The 23,145-nt window shown below is 34.7% G+C and overlaps 3 protein-coding genes across 5 annotated transcripts; 2 read left to right on the plus strand and 1 right to left on the minus strand.

Annotated features, from left to right (window-relative positions):
• Nucleotides 1-238: 238 nt before the first annotated feature.
• LOC123212876 lies at nt 239-6,892 on the minus strand. 2 transcript variants are annotated; one of them, XR_006501627.1, is made up of 10 exons: nt 6,140-6,892; nt 5,658-5,703; nt 5,493-5,571; nt 5,355-5,400; nt 5,169-5,267; nt 3,417-3,485; nt 2,950-3,340; nt 2,559-2,704; nt 838-2,475; nt 239-716 (listed from the first exon to the last, which is right to left on the minus strand). XR_006501627.1 is itself a non-coding variant. In XM_044632105.1 (9 exons), the coding sequence occupies exons 1-9, from the start codon at nt 6,548-6,550 to the stop codon at nt 1,075-1,077; spliced, it is 2,688 nt and encodes an 895-aa protein (XP_044488040.1). In that variant the 5' UTR covers nt 6,551-6,892; the 3' UTR covers nt 239-1,074. The 2 variants fall into 2 exon arrangements, 1 of the variants encoding a protein (XP_044488040.1); XM_044632105.1 differs by having other exon boundaries at nt 239-2,475.
• A 4,359-nt stretch (nt 6,893-11,251) lies between these two features.
• LOC123214710 (probable tetraacyldisaccharide 4'-kinase, mitochondrial) lies at nt 11,252-14,377 on the plus strand. 2 transcript variants are annotated; one of them, XM_044634676.1, is made up of 9 exons: nt 11,252-11,448; nt 11,601-11,724; nt 11,986-12,219; nt 12,416-12,565; nt 12,742-12,951; nt 13,129-13,188; nt 13,405-13,485; nt 13,602-13,748; nt 14,081-14,377. In XM_044634676.1, the coding sequence occupies exons 1-8, from the start codon at nt 11,276-11,278 to the stop codon at nt 13,740-13,742; spliced, it is 1,173 nt and encodes a 390-aa protein (XP_044490611.1). In that variant the 5' UTR covers nt 11,252-11,275; the 3' UTR covers nt 13,743-13,748; nt 14,081-14,377. The 2 variants fall into 2 exon arrangements, with proteins under 2 accessions (XP_044490611.1, XP_044490602.1); XM_044634667.1 differs by having other exon boundaries at nt 13,602-14,377.
• Nucleotides 14,378-17,349: 2,972 nt separating this feature from the next.
• On the plus strand, nt 17,350-22,381 carry LOC123213461 (rab3 GTPase-activating protein catalytic subunit-like). Its single transcript, XM_044632900.1, has 14 exons — nt 17,350-17,582; nt 17,702-17,748; nt 18,160-18,366; nt 18,463-18,560; nt 18,876-19,069; nt 19,194-19,375; nt 19,476-19,817; nt 19,901-19,965; nt 20,128-20,176; nt 20,289-20,439; nt 20,722-20,806; nt 20,900-20,969; nt 21,097-21,237; nt 21,877-22,381. Exons 1-14 carry the CDS (start codon nt 17,486-17,488, stop codon nt 22,201-22,203), a joined length of 2,055 nt encoding a protein of 684 aa, XP_044488835.1. The 5' UTR covers nt 17,350-17,485; the 3' UTR covers nt 22,204-22,381.
• The last annotated feature ends 764 nt before the right edge of the window (nt 22,382-23,145 follow it).

Genomic DNA, 23,145 nt, shown 5'->3' on the forward strand with positions numbered 1-23,145 from the left:
ATCATTATTATTTTCAGATAGGAGATTTGTATGTCGAATATGTTGTAGCAGAGCCAGCTCTGAAAGTAGGCCATGGAAATGAAATTAGACAAATCTACTACTAGTACATGATGTATGGCATTACTTATTTCTATGGAAGTTAATAAGGATTCTTAACCGCAACAGTTATACGATTTATTTAAGGCGTAAATCCAATCCGAATTGATTTAGATCAAATCCACAACTTGACTCCAACAAATTAATCTCAAAATAAAGCTCCAACTTGATAACTAGACTCTAAATAAATCTGTTTGTTTTCTACAAATATTGTTCATCCAACCGATGATACTGTTTACACATTCGATGACAGTGCTCACCATGTCAATAACCCACCAATGATATTACACATCAACTTGAATGAGCTCTCAAGCTGGCATAGATGTCGGCTTAAATCAAATCTATCCCTAATCTAGCCTTTAAACAAATTATCAAAATCCATCCAAGAGATCCAGCAACCAGAGTAGGTGAAGCGGTATCATCAATGCAATTTTGTAGAAGGGCATAAAATACAACTACATTCTAGCCAATAATAATTCTAGTACACCTGTAACCTTATTTACAAGGCACCCATCAAAGAGGTTCAAAGATCAACAGCTTCTAATCAATTGGGCAACAATCATTGAAACAATATCTTCACTTGGCTCAACTCTCTCTTCCAACCATTTGACCCTAGCTCCCTGGGAATATTCAGATAAAATTTAGGGCAATTCCATTTTCCATGCCAGTAATTCTTGTTAGGAAAAGATGACAGAAAAAATAAGAAGCTCTATTCAAAATTTTCCTCCCTTAAAAATTCACCTTGAATGATTCAATATTCTGCAACTTCTAAAAATGGCTTGAGTCGAGGAAGCAATCCGACATCCCCAACTTATTTCATCCACTTCTGAACCTAAAACTTTTCAACTCTAAGTTCCGAGATAGGCCACATTTATGCCAGATCATAAGGAATTGACATTCTTACAAGTTCGCGATGTTGCCAAAAATTACCTTCTGACTCTTCCCTGAGTCTCCAATTGCAGAAAAGCCAACACATACTCAAAGCTGCAAAGCCAGGTCTGGCTGCTGCGGGTCAACGAGAACACCAGAAGACTGTTTTGCTGGAGATCCGGGAGAGTGGAAACCAATGTTCAAGTCAGGAGGAAGTGCTTCCTGTTTCTGTCTTGGTTGGGAGTGTGGACTAAGGCCTTGCCAAGGGGTCTGAACCTGGAACCTAGATAGATCATGAGTTACTACTTGAGGGAAAACCATGGGTCTACTTTGGAACTGAGCTTCATTTACTACACGAACAGGTTGTGGTACAAATGCCTGGGGTGGAAAACTGTTCTTCTCTGACTGAAACTGCATACCTATAGAATGAGGGAATTCCCCTCGAACTCGAGAAATTTGAGTATGGAATTCACGAGTTGGGTTGTATAATGACTCAGCCAAGATCTGATTTCTGGGAGAACTAGAATTTTCAGTTGGTGGTCTGAACCCCCCAGCTCCTATAGACATCCATGCACGGGCAGCTGCAGCTGCAGCGTTGTTTGAATCATCTCTTCTTACAAATGGAACCGAAGGCATAATAGGTGGAGTATTAGATGGGGCCTGATTTGAAGAATTCTGCTGCTTTTGAGCCTTCTCATTTAAGATTTTCATCAACTGAACTGGATCATTGACGCTTTGCTCCTGTCCATAGGGCAAGTACGAAGCTGCCCTGGCCGTCTGAACATTATCAGAAGCTGGACTAAGCACTCTAGCATTCCCGGAATTGCTTGTCACTTTTCCATTGGGCAATCCTCCACTACCAACTCCATTGCTAGTAATGTGCTTTGGAGGTAAAGGCTGCATCAGATTCATATTCCTTGCCACCATCTCATTTGGCCTAGAAGCTACCATTTCTATTTTCTTTGTAAACTGTTTTGCAGCAACAAGATCACCATTATTCTGGCTACCAGAGGGAGGCAAATTCAATTCAACTTGCTTTGAGACCTTATTCTCAGGCTCAGTATAAGTCCTAGAAAATGGATTCTGTTGCTGAAGAACACTAGCAGGGGTACTGGGTTTTGCTTTGGGAGAAGCAAAGAATGGGGGCTTTCCTTCTGAGGATGACCCATTTGGAGGATGAAACAAAGATGAACTCCCTTCAGAAACAGGCTGACTAACATGATGTACCTTAGTAGGAACAGGGGTCTTAAAAGCTGATTCATCTTTTCGCACATCAGCAATAGACTGGTATTTTGTAAACAGGGAAGATTCTTTCTGTGAACAGGTCTCAAGCATCAATACTGGGGTCGGAAGTGGCTCATACTCTCCTACCCATCCACGACCAAACTTGTATCCTGGAGGTAGTGCTTGCTCAATCCTCTGAGAGGCAACTTTCCAAGCAACAGGACCAAGAACTGCAGCAAAACGGGCCAAGCTCCTAGCATAGGAATACTCTGCATGGAGACCAACCTGATTCAAGAAAACAAAAAATAAATTGATTGTACTGTATAGTATATAAGTATTGAAAAAAAGAGACATTGTGCGTTACATACAGCAACCAGCTGCTTGATTTCACCATCAAAAGTTGTAAATACTGAATCTGATCTGACCAAGGGTTGAGTGGATAAGTTATAAGTTGCACGACGGTTCTCATCAACCACAGATGGCTTCCTCCCCATTTTAGATAGGAGACCCTTCCCTGAAACATTGATGTGGTTATTAGGCATCCACAGTTACGAGACATGAGAAAAACCTACACAGTACTGATCTGACCTAAGATAATAACATCACAACAACAATGCTTTGGCTTCACAAAACTTGGAAAACAATTAGAACCTAGTTCTAGACATGGGACGATGAAATCTCTCCCACTCAAGCAAAAATATCAACCTCCAAAATTTCAAACAACAATATAACAGAATAAAATCTCTCTAATTATCACACCTGATGACAGTTCTTCCGCCCTCTCTAAATTATTATCAACATGGGAAGAATTACCCTCTACAAGCCCATCAGTAGTACTTGGCCTCTCACAACCACCAGCTTGGAACGCAATAGTACCATTCTGAATATCTCCGGTGGTGGCAAGAGTGGCACCAGATGAGAAGTCAGATCCGACAGGTTCTGGCAAGGTCCGGCTGAAAGGAGGTTTCTTAGTTTGCTTCTTTGCCAAAATATTAAGTTTTGGTCGTTGTTCAGACCTAACATCTTTCTCTAACTTGAGCTCCTTCTCTATCTGGATCTCTTTCTCGGGCTTGAGCTCTTTCTCGGAGCGTTCAATACCAAGCCTTAACCTATGGAATTTTTTCCTTGCCAGCTCTTGAATAGTTCGTGCCTTGCAAAAATAATTGGCCCATCAGATTATTATCCAAATGAGTATGGAACTGAAGAAACAGAAGAGTGCAGCTTACCTGTCTATAATATATACTGTCTGGTGCATTGTATTGCATGGCATTTGAGCATATTAGAAAAACATCACTCTGCATTAAGGAAAACCATCTTTACGGTCCAAATATATTAACAGAATATGAAGCATAAAAGAAAGGCATCTCTAACCAAGAAATGGCTCATAAGATAAATACAACCAAGTACATGGCAAATGAATGGAATCATCAATTTCCAGAGTCAAATAATGTTAAAGATTGCTATTTGTAGCATGCAAATGTCTAATTGGTGATGTAATTTGCCACCTTAAGCAGATGGTTCCTCCAACCTTTTGCCCCTGCAGTCCCTTTCACATATTTATATATCACTCTTAAAAGGTAAAACTACAATAACCAGTCTGAAGGTCAAGTTCCACTTGAAATTTGGGCAGAATTTCCTGTCATGTATTTATCAGAGAAATGATCACCAAATTAACTTTTGCATTGATAAAATAGCAAGCAGGTATTGCCTTTGTCAGACACAAAGATGAAATGGTTCAGAATTAGTAGCAAGAAAAAGGGTTGAGTAACTAATCGGATTGCAATGGAACATGCAACGGCACCTTCATTGACAATCAGCATGAAGAACATGTTCTGGATGTCCCCTTGATATGGGACATTTTCTTTCTGACCCCAACTTTTCAACACTAATCATTAATCTCTCCCATGTAAACAGACAAATACACACACTAGCAGGGGAAATTATCATTTACAGACTCAAACATCCACAAGCACATAATAGCAAAGGTACAAAATTTTCAAATTATAATGCAAGACAAAGAGGTAACAATCATGAATATAACATGCACAAGACCAAGCATGTCTACCTTAAGGCACTGCTACAGAGTTGGCACCCCTATTAACTAAGACATCTTCATTTGAAATCAACTGAACTCAGTGACCAACGAAATCCAACCAGCCCAGAAGCAAAGATAAGCTGTCATGAAGGACCTCAAGTCCACCAAAAGAAGTATAATTCAATCATGTGCACCAGAAGAAGTATAATTCCTCAAACCAGCACATTACAATAACTGAAGCAAATACAGCATCCAACCATTGTATAGATGAACTAAACTCCATTATGACTAGGGACCTAATAGAAATAATTTCAACTTAATCTGGAAATGAAGGCAGCCTTGTATAATCGCTCTTTCTTCTTTCTTTTTCATTCCTGAGTATAATTGCTAGTTCACTAACTAAACAAACAACTTATCCCGCTTCACAATTCTACCATTTTCTTGAATCAGGGGATGGGATGTTCCTCGATGAGTCCTCCTTCATGTAGAAGCATAGTGAATTGAAGATCACATCAGATGTATAAAATAGATGAACAGTGCAGGTAAACACTAAGCACCATAATTAGCATTGCCAGTGCAACAAAAGCAAAGAATGAGCTCCAAGAGTTCAATGTGCCAAATGTTTACTATTATCAGAACACACCACCAAATTGACATTCCTGGCTCAGTGGGCATGTCTTTGCAGTGAGTTATAACAGATGACTATTCATTGATTGCAAAAGCAGCGGCACCACTAGGAATAGAAATTTCAAGAAACCAAGAAAGTCCCAACAAAGCCATCATTATTTGAGCCAAAACGCAACAAACATTGTCACAGCATTCTTAAACACACCCACTTCGGTGACAGAAGTTACACAATCCAGAACAGATCCACAAAGAAGCCCCAATCCCAAGCAAGGAAACAACTCCATGAATCCAAAAATAATGAAAGATATACACTAACCTCAAATTGATCCAAGGTAGAATATGATCCATTTCCCAGCTTCTTCCTCACAGTAGCAAAGTCCATCGGATGCTCTATCACATCATGATAATCCGGAAGCTACAAAAACAATCAATACCTCAATCTTGTATGCAAATTAAGCCTTCCAAAAGCAAACCAATATATCAAACAACACATTCCACACACCTCCTCAGGATCAACTGGCTCTGCATACACACCATATGTATCCTTCCTGCCACAATTTCACACATAGCAAACCATCAGCAACACGACATTAACACCACTAGAAACACAGAGGTAGAAAATAAACAATGAATCACCCACTTTTGCAATTTGTCCAGAATCAACTCCAATGATTTCTTATCAGTCAACGGAATCTCAGCCGGTTGATTCACCGGCGTCCCTAATAAATAAAAAAAAGCCCAAGTTCAAACAAACCAACATCAAAGAAACACACAATATCTAAAAACCAACCAGAACCTCACAAACCTGAAGCCGAGTCCTGCCCTTTTGCCCTCGCTTTTCTCCCCCTCGCCTGTCCAAAACCCCACCCACACAAATAAATATTACATGACGGCGTGTGCAAATGAAAGACAACGACAGAGACAGAGACAGTGACAGCTAAAGCAGACAATACGTGAAGTACAACACACAAACAAAAAGAGAGTAACAGAACGTTTGTGCAAAAAAGAAATATAGATATAGTTGTAGATAGACATATAGAGCTGGATAGAGGGAGAAAGAGAAAGTTTAGAGAGAGAGAGAGAGGAGTGCGATCAGATTCTGTTGTTGTTAGTTTTTGACAGTTGACCCGACCGTTATTTATCTCTCTCAAATTCTCACACAAGTATTTTTATTATTATTTCTGAAAGCCTCAAGAGCACGACACAGTCGCCAAAATCTTGAAAAATCTCCGAGATTTCAGCTGACCTGGATTTTTTCATACGTTTAATGAAAATACAATTTTTTACCTCTTCATCATAATTATTATTATCATCGTCTTCTTCTTCACTTCCACTAAAATCACCACCGTTGATTTTCCTCTTCTTCAACGGTTTATTATCCTCTTCCTCTTCTTCGTCTTCCTCCTCCTCCGAAGTGTGTCCGCCACGAGACCGGTTGAGAGCCGGCTCAGCTGACTCGCTCTTCTGATTCAGTTTCACTACGAGCTTCAGCTTCTTCTCTCTCCTCCTCTCTTCCTCCTCCTCCTCGTCCTCCTCGTCGAAGTAATCCTCGTAGTAGTCTATGTCGTACCGCACATTTCTCCGTCTTATGCTCCGCCGGACCTCCGATTCCGGCTCCTGCGACTGAGAAAGCGGTCGCCGTGCCAGATCTGCCTTCGATGGCCTCCCTTTCTTCTTCCTTTTCACGATCTGGCCCATCTTTCTTCTCTCTCTAAGAACACAGATACTCACTCCACTATCTTTCTCTCTCTAGAACTCTCAGTCCCCCCCTCTCTCTCTCCCCCCTTTTGGCGCTGCTTCTGGCTTGGCTTTTTCGAGTGAGGGAGGCCTTTGTGAGATCCGAACGTCGGTCCGAGCCTCGTTCTGAGACGCGGAGCTGAGGCTCGGGGGCATAAAATGATTGAATTTTTCGTGTCCTGGTGTGTTGTAATAACGGCGTTAGTGGCTTCAAGTGACGCCGTTAGATGCTGCCCGCTGCCCCTGTAGGGTTTGCGTGTCACTTTGCCTGATGCCCCGCTCTGTCACGTCACCTCTGCATTTTTCTTTTCTCTTTATGCGCGAGAAAGTGCATGCATCTAACAAGTGATAACCTCGCGCGTGTCACACGCCCGAAAATATAGCCAAAACCAATAACAACAAATATATTATATTAGAGATGCTTATATGCACCTGTTAGCCGACTTCATAAAGTTACATTCGTTATTATTTAAAAAATATTTAATACTAGAAATACAAAATAAATAATAAATAAAAAAACTTTTTTTGAAAATCGATTGAGTTGAGGTCTATATAAACAGTGATTAAATATATCACAAATATATAATTTTTATATAAAAATAATATTAGATAATTTTAAACATTATTATGATATCTTTAATACGACAATTTTTAAATCTATCGACTATCATCCAAAGTTAATATCTTTTATATCACTTTCAAAATTTATCATTTCTTATTATGAGATTACATCGTTATCTTATGTTTCATTGAGATAATTTATCAATAGTTATTATTAGGATGAGTATCTATATTTAGGTTTAAGTGTATTCATATTATAATTATATAAATATTTTTTTCTTATAAATATATGATGATATAAAGTAAATAAAATAATAATTTATAATACCATTATTAACCCTAATAATAAAATGATAAATATAAATCTTTAAGTAATTAATCAAGCCGTTTTAAAGATGTGATAATTTTTGTTATATTTTGTATTCAATTACATTTGACGATATTTTCAGGGTTAACAAATATCGGTGATTGAATTCGATTTGTATATATAGTAATTAACAAAAAAATGTTGAGTAATTGCTAGATGAATTAGAATAGAATCTTAATTAATGGATCACTAATTAACTTAGGCTTATTAATTAATAAAAAATTTTGAGAAATTGATATTTGGATACTTAAAAAAAAAATAAAAATTTGGAGACAGGAGGCTTTGGTCTAATTATGAGAGTTGTATTGGGAACGGAAAAGGTAGCCCACGCTCCTCAAAGCGAGTGAAGAAAAGATTTTCAAATTTTCAACAAAGTATGAGAGAGACTGCCGTGACTTCATGTCCAAGCTCTAGAGTCCAAATGGAGACTTTGACTAAACTACCCACTAAATATAGCTTCCTTCGCGGCTTTGTAAAGGGTTACATAGTCATTTAGTTTAACTTTTAGGGCCTTTTGGTTTATGTGCACAAAACCTTTACTTTTCGGTGCCCACATTCAACATATCACACAGATCAATCATAGCCGTCAAAATCAAAATGATCATGTAATCAACGCCCATGATGATATTTGGTTCATCAGAATCGCAGTGATTTTAAACTAATCAGACGGTGACACAACGCTGACGCTTAAAACTTGTTTAAAATTTTTTAATCCAGCGAAATTAATACAGGCATAGGGTAATTATAATAATTACTGAAAAGGCCATAGGTTTTTTCAATTAGAAAACCCTCTAATTTTAGAAATGTTCACAATTCTCTTTTTTTTCTTTTTCTTGTTTGTAATATGTATAGATCAATTTCAAAATTATTATCAATTCAATTTTTAAATTTACATCATTCCATTCTTTAAAAAAATATATTACTTCTTGTTAATACAAAAATCTATACTAAAAAATACATAAAATTATAAGTATAATTTTATACAAAATTTGAAATTGAGGTGTAAATATATATAAAATATTACAAGAATAAGTATATTTTTTAACATCGTTTGACTTACAATATGGTGTGTTATTTACGACTTTGTTGTCAATAATATATTTATATTATTATATAATTAAATATTTTTAGATTAAAAATAAAATAAAATTTAATTATTTGATGATATATATAAATATTTGTAAATATGTATGCTCATAATCACATATAATTTATAAAGGGTGTTTATGTCAAAAAAATAAAATACAAGGGAAAAGAAGAAGGAAGCAGGTAAAAATCCAGGAACTGTTGGCTCCTGAAATTCAGCTCCTTAGGGACCCACGAAAACGTGGGGGCAGAGGAAGAAGGTGAGGGAGTGGGCCCCCACGAAAGGTGTGTTTATATGTGGACCCGGAAGTTGGTAATGGAAATTATGATGATGACTTGGATCAAATGAACAGTAACATAAAACATGTTAGAAGACTAGACAAGTGAGGGGAAGAATAAATGGTGGCCGTTGGATTCCAGTGATTTTGATGGCGACCGAAACTTGTAACCAATCACATAACATTCTTTGATTTCGATTTATAATTAAAAGACCTGATTAATTGGCCTAGGTCCAAGAAATCCAGTGAGAAGTTCATGATTATTCTGTAAATGAATTGAATTAATATATCAATAGAAAATCAAATATAAAAATATGTCATTTGAAAATTAGATTTTACTTTGGTTATTAGATTGTCTTATTTTTTAAAATAAATTAATAAATCGAACTAATATTCCAAATTTTGAATAAAAATAATATTTGGGTGATATTTTATAATTATATTCAAAATTAACTAATCAAAATTTTAGTTCAAAAATATTTATTTTTTATTTAGTACTTAATTGTTTAATTTATAAATTGATTTAATTTTTATTTATGATTTTTGTTAAATCAAAAGGTTGGTTTGGTTAAAAACAACGTTAAATTAGTTTAATTAATCCGATTTGAACACATTTAAATATACAAATAGATCGTTTGTAAGTTTATAGCCCATGTACTTAAACCATTTTTTGAAAGACAAACTATATTGATCAGGTTTTTTTTTTTGATAAATCAAATCAATCAGTTTAATAAAAAAAATATATATCAAATTTGATTTAGGTCATAACTAATACCTATTTTAACCAATGAATTAGATTGGCTTAGAGTTAAAATTGGTAAATGGTATCAAAATACATTTCAGCTTTTAAAATCGATCGTCATGCTAACATCACGTGGTTATAACTTACTTTAAAATTTAATTATAGCATGTTAACATTATTGTTTCGGTTAGTCAAATAGTTGACCCATAGGCTAACACTTTGAAAAATATTGCTTGTATGTTATTCTATAGTTAAATTCAAACTTGTTGAATATTTACGAGGGAAAATAATAATTTCTCATTTAAGTTTTAGTCAAATCTTAAAAACATATCTATGACAAATAAAAAATTCAAACGCCCACTTATGCGTTAATTGTTGTTAAAATTTTCAATTAAAAACATAAATAAAATCATCATTTTATCTCTAAACCTTAAAATTTTAAAAATGTATATTATTTCCCTTTCTAAGTTTAGAAAACTAACAAATTTTTCTCATAATTACATTTTAAAATATTTAATTTTTTCCCTTATTTTAGGTTTTAACTTTAGTGGCTTAGAAAATTTAATCAGTGATCAAGAAGAAACAATAATTATTTATAACGAAAGACAACCTTTCGTTATCCAAGTCAAGACAAAGTGACGAAGGATGACATTTCGTTGTAGTGGGTGGTCGTCCTTCATCGTTTTTCGTGGTTAAATCTAGAAGATCAATAGAAAGCAATCAACCATCGACCGAAATAGTGGTAGCCAGAGAAGGGATATAAACCCTATGGGTAAAATATAAAATTTTCAAATAATGAGAATAGAATGAAGTGTTAGTTTTTAAAATATGAGAAAAAATGATATAAATCTTAAGGTTTTAAGGTTTTGAGATAAAATACTCTGTTTCTAATTAAAAATTTTGAAGACAATTAATTCATAGATAGATGTTTAAGTTTTTCATCTGTTGTAAGTATAATTTTAAAATTAAGTTAAAACTTGGGCGGAAAATAGTTTTTTTCCCCTATTTATGACAAATATTGTTATATTATGGAATAATCTTATTACATGAACAAAGTGATATATAGGGTAATGTGAATACTTTGATCTTAGAAGATATATTATGGTATAATGTCATTATAGAACATTCAATAAAAAGAATATTATGGTTATGATATTGAAGGGGATATTAATATTCCTAGAATAATGGAACATATCTATTAAACATTAAAGTATTTGGGAATTTTTTACCGACATGTCAAGCATCACTGTATGCTTGGCAAGAAATACAATAAGCATTAAAGCTTTCAAATTTAAAGTAAGGGTATAACTAACCATTCGAATTGCCAGTAAAAAAATAAATAGTAAAATTGTTAAAAAAAATAGAATTGCTGATAAATCATTTTTTGGTGCAACGATACTAGCTTGGAAAGAAGAATGAAACCGAGCTAAACATCGATTCGAGTTTGTATAGTTTGAATTTGAGTTGAATTCACCTTTAACCTCGAGGTATAACGCTTGGTTGACTACCCATCCAGTTAGCTTTCACGCATTGGGCCCTCCAAGAGCATCACTTACGGCCCATCTACAAACTCCCGGGGCCGTACCAGCCCATTTCGTCCATTTTCTCTTTGCCTCTCATTCCTTTCCCTCCTCGTCACTTTTCCGTTTGCAATGGAGAGACTAAGAGCACTGGTGAACGAAATCGCCTACGCTCAGGACCACGCTAAGCTCAGTCCTCTCCAATCATCTATCGTTCCCTTGCTCTCCTTTGCTTCTTCTCTCTACAGCGTCACTCTCTCCCTTCGTCGTTCTCTCTACCACTTCGGCTTCTTCTCCAAGCACAGGTACTTCCTCAGTCTCCCCCTCTTCTTCTCCTGAAAGAACATAAATATAGTTTCATCAGTGTTACTATGTAACTGGATATGTTAAGCTGAGTTGTATTGACTCAGTTTAGTAATCGGATGGCATTGTTTAATTATGTTTCTTGATTTGAAAGACTGGCAGTACCAGTGATTAGTGTTGGGAACTTGACATGGGGAGGCAATGGGAAGACACCAATGGTTGAGTTTATAGCACACTCTTTAGCTGATTCTGGGATTTCACCTCTTATTCTTACCAGGGTACTCTCTCTTTCTTGTATTTGTTTCCTTTAAATGTTTTTGGAATTATAGATTTGAGAAAGAAGAACCTAAATTACGTTGCTTAAAATTTTTTTTTTTTTTAACGGAACCGAAGTGGCGCCTCTTTTGCAGTAATGGGTAAAATTTGCCTTGCCCGCTTGTTGTAAAGATAGAGCTGAATTAGTGTTCCAAGTAGTGGCAAGCAACCTGGATTTTTGATACTATAAGATTAGTTGAAAAATGGATACTACCGTCTTTCAGGGTTATGCTGGTGGGGATGAAGCTAGAATGCTTCAGAGGCATCTCCTTGGGAGACCTGTTAAGATTGGTGTAGGTGCAAATCGGGCGGCTACAGCTGCTTCTTTCTTTGAAAAATATGGTTATGTTGATCCTCGTGGTTGTAGATTCTCCCAGAGAATTAACATTGAAGAGAAAGTGGGGGATCATCTCAAATCAGAACAAATTGCTGTTGTAATTCTAGATGATGGAATGCAGGTAATAGTTTATTCTATTTATGTGGGTGATGGATAACTTTGATGCAGTCTCTATAGTGTTTAAATAAAGTTTCTTGATGACCTGATCTAGAGGATCCATGAGACCGTCAATTGTGAAACATTTACCATTTCTCATTTTTTAAGTTAATTCTGAATGGTCTATTTAATTGCTATTTTATCTTTTAATTTGAAGATAGCACTGGAGCTTGTCGCGTGATCTGGAAATTGTAATGGTTAATGGGTTAATGCGATGGGGAAACCATCAATTACTACCACTTGGCCCTTTAAGAGAACCTTTGATGGCTCTCAAACGAGCAGATGTTGCTGTGGTTCATCATGCAGACTTGGTATTACAATATTGATCTCCCAACTTACTGTTTTACATGGTTTCAAATGATTCGACAAATATCCTGCAGTATTGCTGATCTTTTATTTTATAATATGTTCCGCATGCTGTGTGTTTACAGATGGTTTTAAGAAAAGGTGAATAAACAAAAAATGAGTTTATGCTTCTCTCATGCAGATATCGGAACAAAATCTCAAGGATATTGAGTCAGAGATTCGAGAAATTAGGAATTCTCTTCCAATTTACTTCACAAGAATGGCTCCCTCATGCTTCTTTGAAGTGGAAAATGTCAACTCTGAAATACCTTTGACGACAGTGTGTAATTCTGTTCTATTATGTGTTTCTGCAATTGGATCTGCTGATGCTTTCGCACAGGACCTGAGGAAGGTATTTTTACAATCATTTTTTTCCCATCTTTTATGGACATTGTTTAAAGAATTGTTGTCTGTGATCTTCAGTCCATGGTTGATATATTTTGATCCAAATATTTTCATGTAAAGTAGATTGTTTTTATGTGTATCATCTTTTTCTTGACTTTTTCTTCATATTGGTTACTTGATGCAGTTAGGAGCGCATTATGTTGACCGAGTTGATTTTAGTGACCATCACTTATTTCAGGCAAAGGTATCATTATCTTTCTCAACTGCATTGATGGTATATTTGTCATGTGCATGGACAAGTATTATTTCACACAATGTGCTTTAATCACAACTTATTTCTGAACTGTTGAACTACAGAAAACAATTTGATTATAGTTTGCTTATTCTAGCACTAGATATCTAGTCTCACAATCGCATCAAGTATTTCAACCTTGAAACTTTCTTTTATTAATCAAAATAGGACATTGAGATGATCAGGAAGAAGCTTGGAGAACTTGAGGTCAGGTTCAACTCCAAGCCGATCGTTGTTGTGACGGAAAAGGTAAGTAGCGTGTGTGCATTTTTCTATTTCTCTTGATCATGAAACAACTACTTTTATAAACGAAGTTTAATTTCTGAACAACTTCTCCAGCCTTATCAATACTATTTTTGTGACAGGATTATGATCGAGACTCTGAGGTTTTGAAGCATTTGCAGCCGTTTAAAGTTCTGGTTCTATGTTCTAAATTACAAATCATGCCTCACAGAGGATGCTCCGAGGATAGCTTCAAGAAATTGTTAAAGGAATATCTGGAATAATTATAGGTAAAAAAAAGCTCTGCATACACCTCATACATGCATAATGTCTTCATAAAATTTGTTTTCTGTGGGGTGGGTAGGAATGTAATGGATAACATCAGTCATTATCTGATCAGTAACATTTTTCCATGGCAAAAGTAGAAAAAAAAAAAAAAAAGCTTAAAGACAATGGGGCCTGAGTCCTGATATATACCAAGACTAGGAAGTTTCTTAAGATTATAAAATCAAGACCATTATATATATATGGAGACAAGTGAACGTAATAATCTGAAATTGAGCCGATTTGATTTAAATGTTTTTTTTTGGGGTGTATTTTTGGCTTATGCACGAATTTGCAGCTGAGAAAGTTGGGTTGCCAACTTCACCTCCACATCTTTCCCTTAAATCCAACTAAAATAAGGCCCCATTATTCCTCAATGGTGTCAACTTTGCCTCTGGAGGTGGAGGCATCTTCAATGGATCTGATCAAGCTCTTGTAAGTCGCAAACAATTTTATAAAATTCTTCTATCCCATCTTGTTGAAATAAGTAGGGGTGTATCCAAAGTGAACTGGCTCGGATTGAATGTACAACTTGATTCCTTTGTATATTTAATAACATTGTTTATCCTATTGTTAAAATTATTCGTTTCACCAATGACATTGTTCATTCTGTCCCGATGATATTATATATCCACTTAAATAAGCTTGAGTTAGACATTGTGGGTTTCAATCTAAGCTCGAATAAACCCATGCTTGGATCAAATTGACCCATGGTGTGATTGGATACAAGATGAGTTGAGTTTGAAAATGAGCCAGCTCAATAACCCTTAGTATGATTGAATCAGTTGATTGAACTGAACTAATTTGCTTGGGACGTAGGCCAAACCTAATCTAAGTTTTCCCCAAAATTAAAATAAGTTGTTAAATCGAAGTGAATCACAGTCCAATTATTAGAATTTCTTAACTGGCAGTTTGATCAATGTTTTGTCCAATCAAACGCTTATACTTCTGGTGAATGATATATATATATATGTGTGAGTGTGTGTGTGTGTGTGAGAGAGAGCGAGAGAGAGAGAGAGAGAGAGAGAGAGACATATATAAAGATTAATCCTAGTTGTGGATAATTATTAGGAAGTAATCTTTAGATTGAAGTTTAATCCTTTGAAAGGCAGTTGGCTTACATAATGTCGTTTTGATTAGATCAAGTCGGCCTGCATGAACCAAGACTTATTGACCCAATAAAATGTTGTCTATGTCACAAGCAATAAGGAAATTATACGTAAAACAACCGGCAACTATAAATAATTATTATGATTACCATTATAATAATAATTATTATTATAATAATAGGCCATGTAAACAACCACAATATTATCATAATTGTGAAAAAGAAACTGAATATAATGATTATTTATTTATTTATAAATCTATAAATTAAAATAAAGGTCTTAAAATATTGTACTATGATGTAAGAATATCCATCAACTTTTACATGTTTTAAGAGACCTGATCCAGTCTTCATTCTTTATGCTTACCATGTCTTTTTGGTTTATAATAATATATATTTAATATTGGATTATGATCTTATCTTATATTCTTATCTAAAATTCTCTTTTTACAAATAAATAATAATAATAATTTTATTTATTTTATCATCGTATTATATTTATTATTTATTCTATTATGTTCAAAAATTAAACATATAGTTGAAAATAACCAAACATCGTATATCATGATTGATGATGACTTGTCATCATATAATAAAAATTTTAAATTATACGTAAAGTAATATTCAATGACATAATAATACATCATAAATTTGAAGTTTACTCCCAAGAATGGATGAATGTTGAAAGAGTTGACCAAGTACAAAAGATTGATGGGTAATTTATCTTATCATCACAAGATCAAACATAGTATATTTTGTTCATACATTGAGTCAATTCATGTATGAGGCAAAGCATATTAAGATGCAACTATGCGAGTTCTTATATATGTCAAAAGTGCGCAAAGTCATGGTTTGTTTTTACTTTAACAAACAACTTTGTTCTCAAAGCATATTGTGATTCAGATAAGGCAAATTGCAACATCATAAGAAGATATGGGGTATTGCATTTTACTTAGAGATTCTCTCATTTCATGAAAATCCAACAAGCAAACAAATGTCTCCAAATCATATGTAGGAATTGAACATTGGGCCGTGACAAACCCTCGTTTGGGGTTGACATGATTGCATTATATTTTGAAAGACTTTACGGTTATACAATTCACTCTTACACCTTTATTTTGTTATAATCTTACACATTGCGACAAATCCCTAGTTTCACAAACACGTAAAACAGATTGAGATGAGTTGCTACATTGTCTTACAAAAATTGCAAGTAAGGTTGATTCGTCCTTCATACATGCCCACACACTTGTAGTTGGCAGATGTATTCGTAAAAGCTATAGTAAAAAACCGTTTATCACATTACGTAACAAGTTCGAGCTTCATAATATTCATTGTCTAACTTGTGAGTGATTATTAAGACTGTTATATTTTGTTTCCATTCTTTGTGTGTGTGTATATATATATATGTATCAAGTATCCTTGCCATGTATTACACATAATATTAGCTTAACATTTACTTCTCTTGTATAAGTATATTGATTTTTCATAGAATCCAAAAAAGAAAATATTTTATCAAATTTATTATTATTATTTTTTATGCAATCCTAAGATAATGTAGTTAGTTAAGGATTTTCGTGCTTTAATCAATGAAAGCTCCATTTCTAGTCAGAAAAAAAAAAAAAACTCAAAATTATTTATTTATTATGAAGAAGGTGCTCCAAGGTTGAATTAGTAAAAACACTTGTATAGAAGTGCTCAAATGTCCCAGTCCAACCCTAAAATTTTAAAGTGTTACATCAATATTAGGTCAAAAAAACATTTTTTTATAGAAGTATTTTAAATTAAGAGCTTCAATTTAATGCCTCACACCGCGTCAAAAAATTATATTACCCTTATCTATTTTACTTATTATAATTATTATATTACTTTTAATTATGAACGATCGGAATTTGATTTGAATTAATATTAAAATCACTTTAGAAATGAATAATATAATTAAAACCGTAGCTAAAGTGCAATTTTAACCAACATCACACTTACAAAGGATCTAATTTTACTAGATCATATTTGTTTAATATATTTTCTATTAAATCTCATTTTTTTTTATTTGATTTAGCCATTTGAGTAGACAATTTTTTTAATTTTTCAAAATTTTGAAAATAGAAATAGCTTCAATTTTGCTTTACCATTTGCTTTTATTTTTTTTACGAAGTTGGGTTTTGAGTAGATATTAGTTTTGGAATTCAGCATGGACACTAGTGAAACCTTGGGTGGGAAATAGTTATTTACTTGCACCACAATTTTAAAGTATGCTTGTTATATTAGTTAAGCTGAAAAAAATAAACTTATTTCTTAAAAGAGGCATTCAAAACGGCGACGGTTAGGTAGCTTTCTATAAATTTATAGAAAGAAATTTAATATTTATTTTTGAAAAGTTCAAAAAAATATCGAATCTGATTTTTTTTATTTATTATTTTGTATCATTTTTTATTATATATATTTATTTTCTTTACTTCAGCTCTGAGATCACCCTCCGCTTCTCTTCAACCTTAACGAGAACCATTTGTTTTTCCTACAACAATGCCTTGAATTTTGTCTCGCCTTTCCGTTTCTTTGGCCGTTCCTTTAAGCTACGCACCCCCGGCGCACGTTATGGACACCCCCTCTTTTGTATCTAAAGCCAGGACCGCCTTCAATTCTGCTGCGGCAAAAGCGGAGCGCGTCTTCACTGACTTCAAATCTGACCGAGGTACCCTTGATTTTCTTCGTTATTTCCATTTTTGTCCCTGCCTCGCCCTCTTAAATTCGATTTTTGTTAGATTTTTTTCTCAAAATTTTTTCTTGGTGTTTTTGACTTGATCGGAGAAGATTCGGAGAAAACATCGCGCAGTTTACAAAATGACGGCCAGTCAAAGGTGCGTACAAAGATACGTGCATTTAGTTTATTTGTTTACTCAATTAGATTTTGTTTTTTTTTTTTTAAATCCTGTTTGGTTGCCGGTAAAAGTAAAGAACAGGAACCTGAATTTTAGTTTTTCTTTTTTGGAGAAAAGATAAAGAGTTGACTTTGATTGGTTAAGTGTTTGTGCGAGGCTTGTTAATGATTTTTTCTTTTTCGGGAAAAAAATTAAAATTTAGTTATGTGATGTGATGTGCATTTTATATGCTGTTTACTGCATGTTTCTGTAAACCAGACAGCACAGAATTGAACTTTCAAAGTGATTAAATGAATGTTGAAGAAAAACATACGAGCCTTTATATACGACAAACAGGTTCTTTTAGGCTTTGTGTTTGGATTATAGTTGAACTTAAATGGCGTGACACAGGGTCACAATGCGGCCAAGCATTTGGATACGTTACGGAAGCCTGCTTCTCTAGGGACAAAACAAGATTGGCAAGATAGGCTTCGGAACATAAGAATAGGAAGAAGAGGAGCTGAAGAACCTGATAAAGTTGATAGCACAACAATGGCAGCTCCATGTTATGATGAAAATTTGTACTTACTTAACTTGAAAAATGATCTTGAAGCAAAGGCAAGAAAAACTCAACATATGTTAAGTCCTAATGGTCTATATTATTTCTTTTACCTCTGTGGTTGATGGATGAGGTGGTGGCGGTTGTTTCTACAGGGGTCAGATCTGAATTCCTTGTTAGAACAGTTAAATTCCATTGATGTGAATGGGATTCCTCCAGCATCCGTCTTGAAGCAATTGGCTGTAGCTATTGAGTGAGTATTTGGGCTGCTTCTTATATCTTATATTACTTATGTTGGGTAGTTGAATCTTTCACTTATGTTGTAAAACAGTCTCTCTCTCTATCAAATGATTTGTTTTCCCTGCTTTGTGGGATGTACTAATTTTCAGTTCATTGATGGATGATACGTGATAAGTGTCAAGTATCTTCTCATTTATGCCGATTATGTATCATCCTGTAGAAGACCAACTGTTTTAACTTCTGAGCACTTTATAAGTGGTCAGATGAGTAACATCATTTTTCATCATTTTATGGTGCTTAGAGTATGATTTTGTGACTGCTTGTCCAGGAGTGGAAAGAAGTTTAGATCAATAAAAGATTTATTGGCATCATCTGGGAGTTCTTCACCTATTTTGGAAAGGGCAGGTTTGAGTCTCTCTGCAGTGAAGTTGTTTGTTCTGCGTGACAAAGATGATAAACTTGAATCTGACTTTGACAACAATGAGAAAGTGATGTCGCTGATTCGGTTACTATTTGATGCAGGTAGATTAATGCGTTAAACCTTGATATTTTCATATTTTGGTTAAAAGCTTTTCTACTATAAAACTTGGGCATTATCCTGTGATGATCTTTCACTTCCATTGAAATATCTGCAAGATGTTTGCAGAGGGAAACTTTCTCAGAAGGAAAATTCATTCTGATTCGGAGGCATCTATTACCTTGGCAACTTTGGCCAGAGATATTCATGGCACTCCTGCTGAAAGCTTTGTTGTGAAGTTATCTGAAGTTATTGGAAGCTTTAAAACCCTACGAAGAATGGCATTATTCTGGTGCAAAGTTGTTTCTGAAGTAAGTGCCTTGTACAGAGCTCTAATAGTTTAGTTATTAATTCTGCTTCCTTTTCTGTTTTTCAGCTAACAAACTAAATCTCAAAATTTTACACTTGCAGCTAAGAAGACTTTGGTCTGAAGAGCAACATATTCCTGGCATTCCCGAGGATTGTATACCAGATTTAGACTCCTGCCTTTTGTATCAACGATTTCAGGTTATCAATTGTTGTCTTTCTAGGAAAAGGCGTCGCTTTATTGCTACTGAATCATTAGATTCTGTGATGAGGCAATTCAGTTCAAATATTGAGGGTTCATCTATTTCTATGGGTACATCTCCTGTAAGCTCGGCATTATATGCTAGAATAAGCAATGGAGAACTTGTTCTACGACTAGGTGCTGATCGTCCAACTAATTTAACAATGTTGGAAACTGGTGAACCTGTATATTTCCCTATCGCTCAGGTTTGTTAATAATTAGAACTAAAAGGCTACCTCTTAAAACCTAATTCCATTCCTCTGATGTATGCCTCTCTTTGCATATATAGGAAGGGCCTTTGCTTACAGAAGATCTTATCAAGGAAACAGAGGAGTTTGTGCTTCGAACAGGGAGGTCAGTGTGGATGTTTAGTAACTTTAGTTTGACGTGGTCAATTGCATTTGGATTTTGAAGTATACACTCAACTATTTGAAGATTTTAAATAAACGAAATTAGGGTTTATTAATTTTTTTTTGGTCCTATTATTTTATTAATTTGTTATTTTTCTGTGGGCAGTGTTGGTGCTGGATGTTCTCAGCTCCTTTCCGACATGCAGGCTTTCAAGGTAATGCATTAATTCAAAGTTTGCATGTTATATAGATTGCCTAGGTCCTTTCGATACTTCCGTAATAATCTCTATATGTATTGTTCCTAAAGGTTATGTTTGATTGTGTTAGGCTGCAAATCCAGGTTGCATTTTAGAAGATTTTGTTAGATGGCACTCTCCCCCTGATTGGACTGCTAGCGAGCAGATTATTGGAGATGAATTTGATGGAAGTGATTGTTTGTCTGCAAAAGGTCAACTAAGTTGTCGAATGAAAAAAGAAGGTATCCCTTTTTTCCCTCTTAATGCATTGCTTGGTAACTTATGCATTGTTAGTATTTTAGGGCAAGGGAAGAGAAGATGATTTGTTATATTCTGGTTAACTTTGCAAGTGGAAATCAATTTCATCTGGTTTACCACCTGCCCTGTTCAATGTATAGGATTTATCAAGTTGTTAGGCGAAGCCCATTGCTTTTTGTTTTATCATGTATGAAGGCTCGTTATGCACTTTAAATTTGGAACATATTGTAAAATCACTCTGATACATGATTGGGCATGAATGTTAGGTAATTTGTGGATTGAACTTTGGGAAACAGCTAAGCCGGTCCCAGCTGTTAGACAAGCCCCCCTCTTTGATGAGGATTTAGCAGTGTGAGTCTGGAAGTATTGCAATTGATTTTCTTACTTTCTAAATTTTTGTTTTGTGTTTATGATTACAAGAATTGCATGGTTTGTCCTCTGCAGGGAGGGTATTCTTAATGGCTTAGAGGACATCCCACCTGCCGAGCTTTTTGAACAATTTTTTGTTTCTTTAGTAAGTTACTTAACCATAAAAGAAGATTTATTCCATTTTTTTTCTTCTACCTGTAACGTATTATGGCCAGAATTAACCGTTTGATCTTTCAATGTACTAATGTTCTCCTTTTTTCTGAAAATTTTAGCTGGGTTTGGGATTTGTAATTGCTGAGGCGAGACTTTCTGCTGACGATAATTTGTCCAAGCTTTTCCATGATTGCAAAGACTATGTTGTTGCCACTTTTCAAGGAAGCGGCTGGAGTGAAAAGATTGATGAAATTTGCCAGGTACAATCTGTCATACTGCAGAAGATAGCTTTCAAGTTCATTTATTTATATATAGTTTGCAATCAGTTGATAGAATACTAGAATAGCCTTTTTCTATATATGAAAATTTCCTTATACATGCATGCCACCCTTATTACCAAGGTCTGTGCCCAAGTTTAATAAGGTAGACTTGAAAAAAAGCTATGTCCATGGTTTTCATACCTGGGACGTTGACCCAATGAAAGGATTGGTTTGGGTCAATTGGTAGACAAACTGGTTGACTGATGGTTGGACCAGTGATTTTTTTAAACAAAATTAAAAAAAATTCAACAATTTTTACTATTTAATCATTAAATCTAAAATCTAGATTACATTTACATAAGAATGATTTTGGGTTGATGGCATATACGCACTATGTTAACTTTTTGAGATGTTGGATTCAAGTCCAGCCATGAAATGGCTAAGACTCAGAAGTCATCATAGGAGTTTGACCGGGGTAAACTGTTGGTTGAACTATGACTCGGGGGTGGGTTTGGATCCAATCGAGTATAAAAGATTCTCTGACTGGCTCCTAGTTGAACCGATCAAACCGGCTAGGCTGGTCTAGTTTTTAAAACCATGGGTATATTCAGCTAAGTTTCATGTTGAATTTATGTTCAGGTTTATGAAACAGTGGAAACAATGTTAACTCATCCCGAAGAAGTCCTGATGAATCAGGCAGAATTCGCCACCACAACTGCAGACGAACCGAAAAGCCGATTCAAAAGACTCACTCTCCACTTTGTCAAGGATAGACAACAGAGAAAACTTGCCATAAAAGATCTGAAAAACGCAGACGAGAATTCGACTCATCCGCAGCGTCAACCATTTGCGAGTTTCTTTGATGGCAAGTCTTCATTATTCTCAAAGAAGCATCCTAAGCCAGATAGTCCATCCCCATCTCTTGAAAAACCTCCTCCAGTTGAATCTGAGTGGACCATGGTTTAACCATACCGGTATTATTTTTTAGTCTTTTGGGTAAGGTTTTGGCTGTAAATGTAAATCATGGGAACTGTAAATTATCTTGAAATGAACCAAAATAGGATGCTCGAATGTACAACATTGAATTTTTTTCCTGTTGAAATCCGAAGGAACGAAGAAATGAAATGGCATATTTATCATGAAATATTGAGTTTTTTTTTTTTTAATTATTTAAAGGATTGAATTATCATATTGTTTTTAACAATGCTTCTGTTAAAAGCAACTTTGGTGCATTGATGTAGATATATTACGCAATGATGTGGATAATTTATGTGCTGATGTAGGCTTTGATAATCTAAAAAAAAAATCAAATTATTCTTTACCACAATTTATTCCCACGGAAATCACAAAGTATACTCAAAATAAGCAAAATATGCTCATAATAAGTAAAACCCAATCAACATTAATCTCTTTGTTATATTTTTGATGGTAGATATTTTCTAAGTTAAATGTTTTGAGTTTGTTGTTTTATTTTTTATAATTGTTTAATTTTGTATGACTTTTTTGCGGTAAATTTGATGATTTAACTGTGAATTAGTTTTAATTCTAACTGGGATTTTGCTCATTTGGGGTAAGTTTTGTCGATTCCCTGTGGGTTTTGTGGCTATTGTGAAAATAAATTTGGGGAATAGGTAAATTTAATATTTTTGTGGGTTGCAATTGCCCGTTTAGAGATGGATTTAAGTTGAGTTTAAATTTAAATTTAGGTTTGACGCGTTTTTCTTAAATTAATTTAAATTTGACTTGATTTAAAAAAGGTTAAACTTAAATTTAACTATAATATCGAATCGAATTTAATTTGATATTATAATCGATAAATCAAACCCTTCTCTAAACTTGAATAATAGTTAATATAAAATCGTTTTGAGTTTGTTTAGTGAACGAACTTGAGCAAGCACCGCTCAAATG

This window comes from Mangifera indica, chromosome 1, assembly GCF_011075055.1.
Source record: "Mangifera indica cultivar Alphonso chromosome 1, CATAS_Mindica_2.1, whole genome shotgun sequence".
NCBI lineage: Eukaryota > Viridiplantae > Streptophyta > Magnoliopsida > Sapindales > Anacardiaceae > Mangifera > Mangifera indica.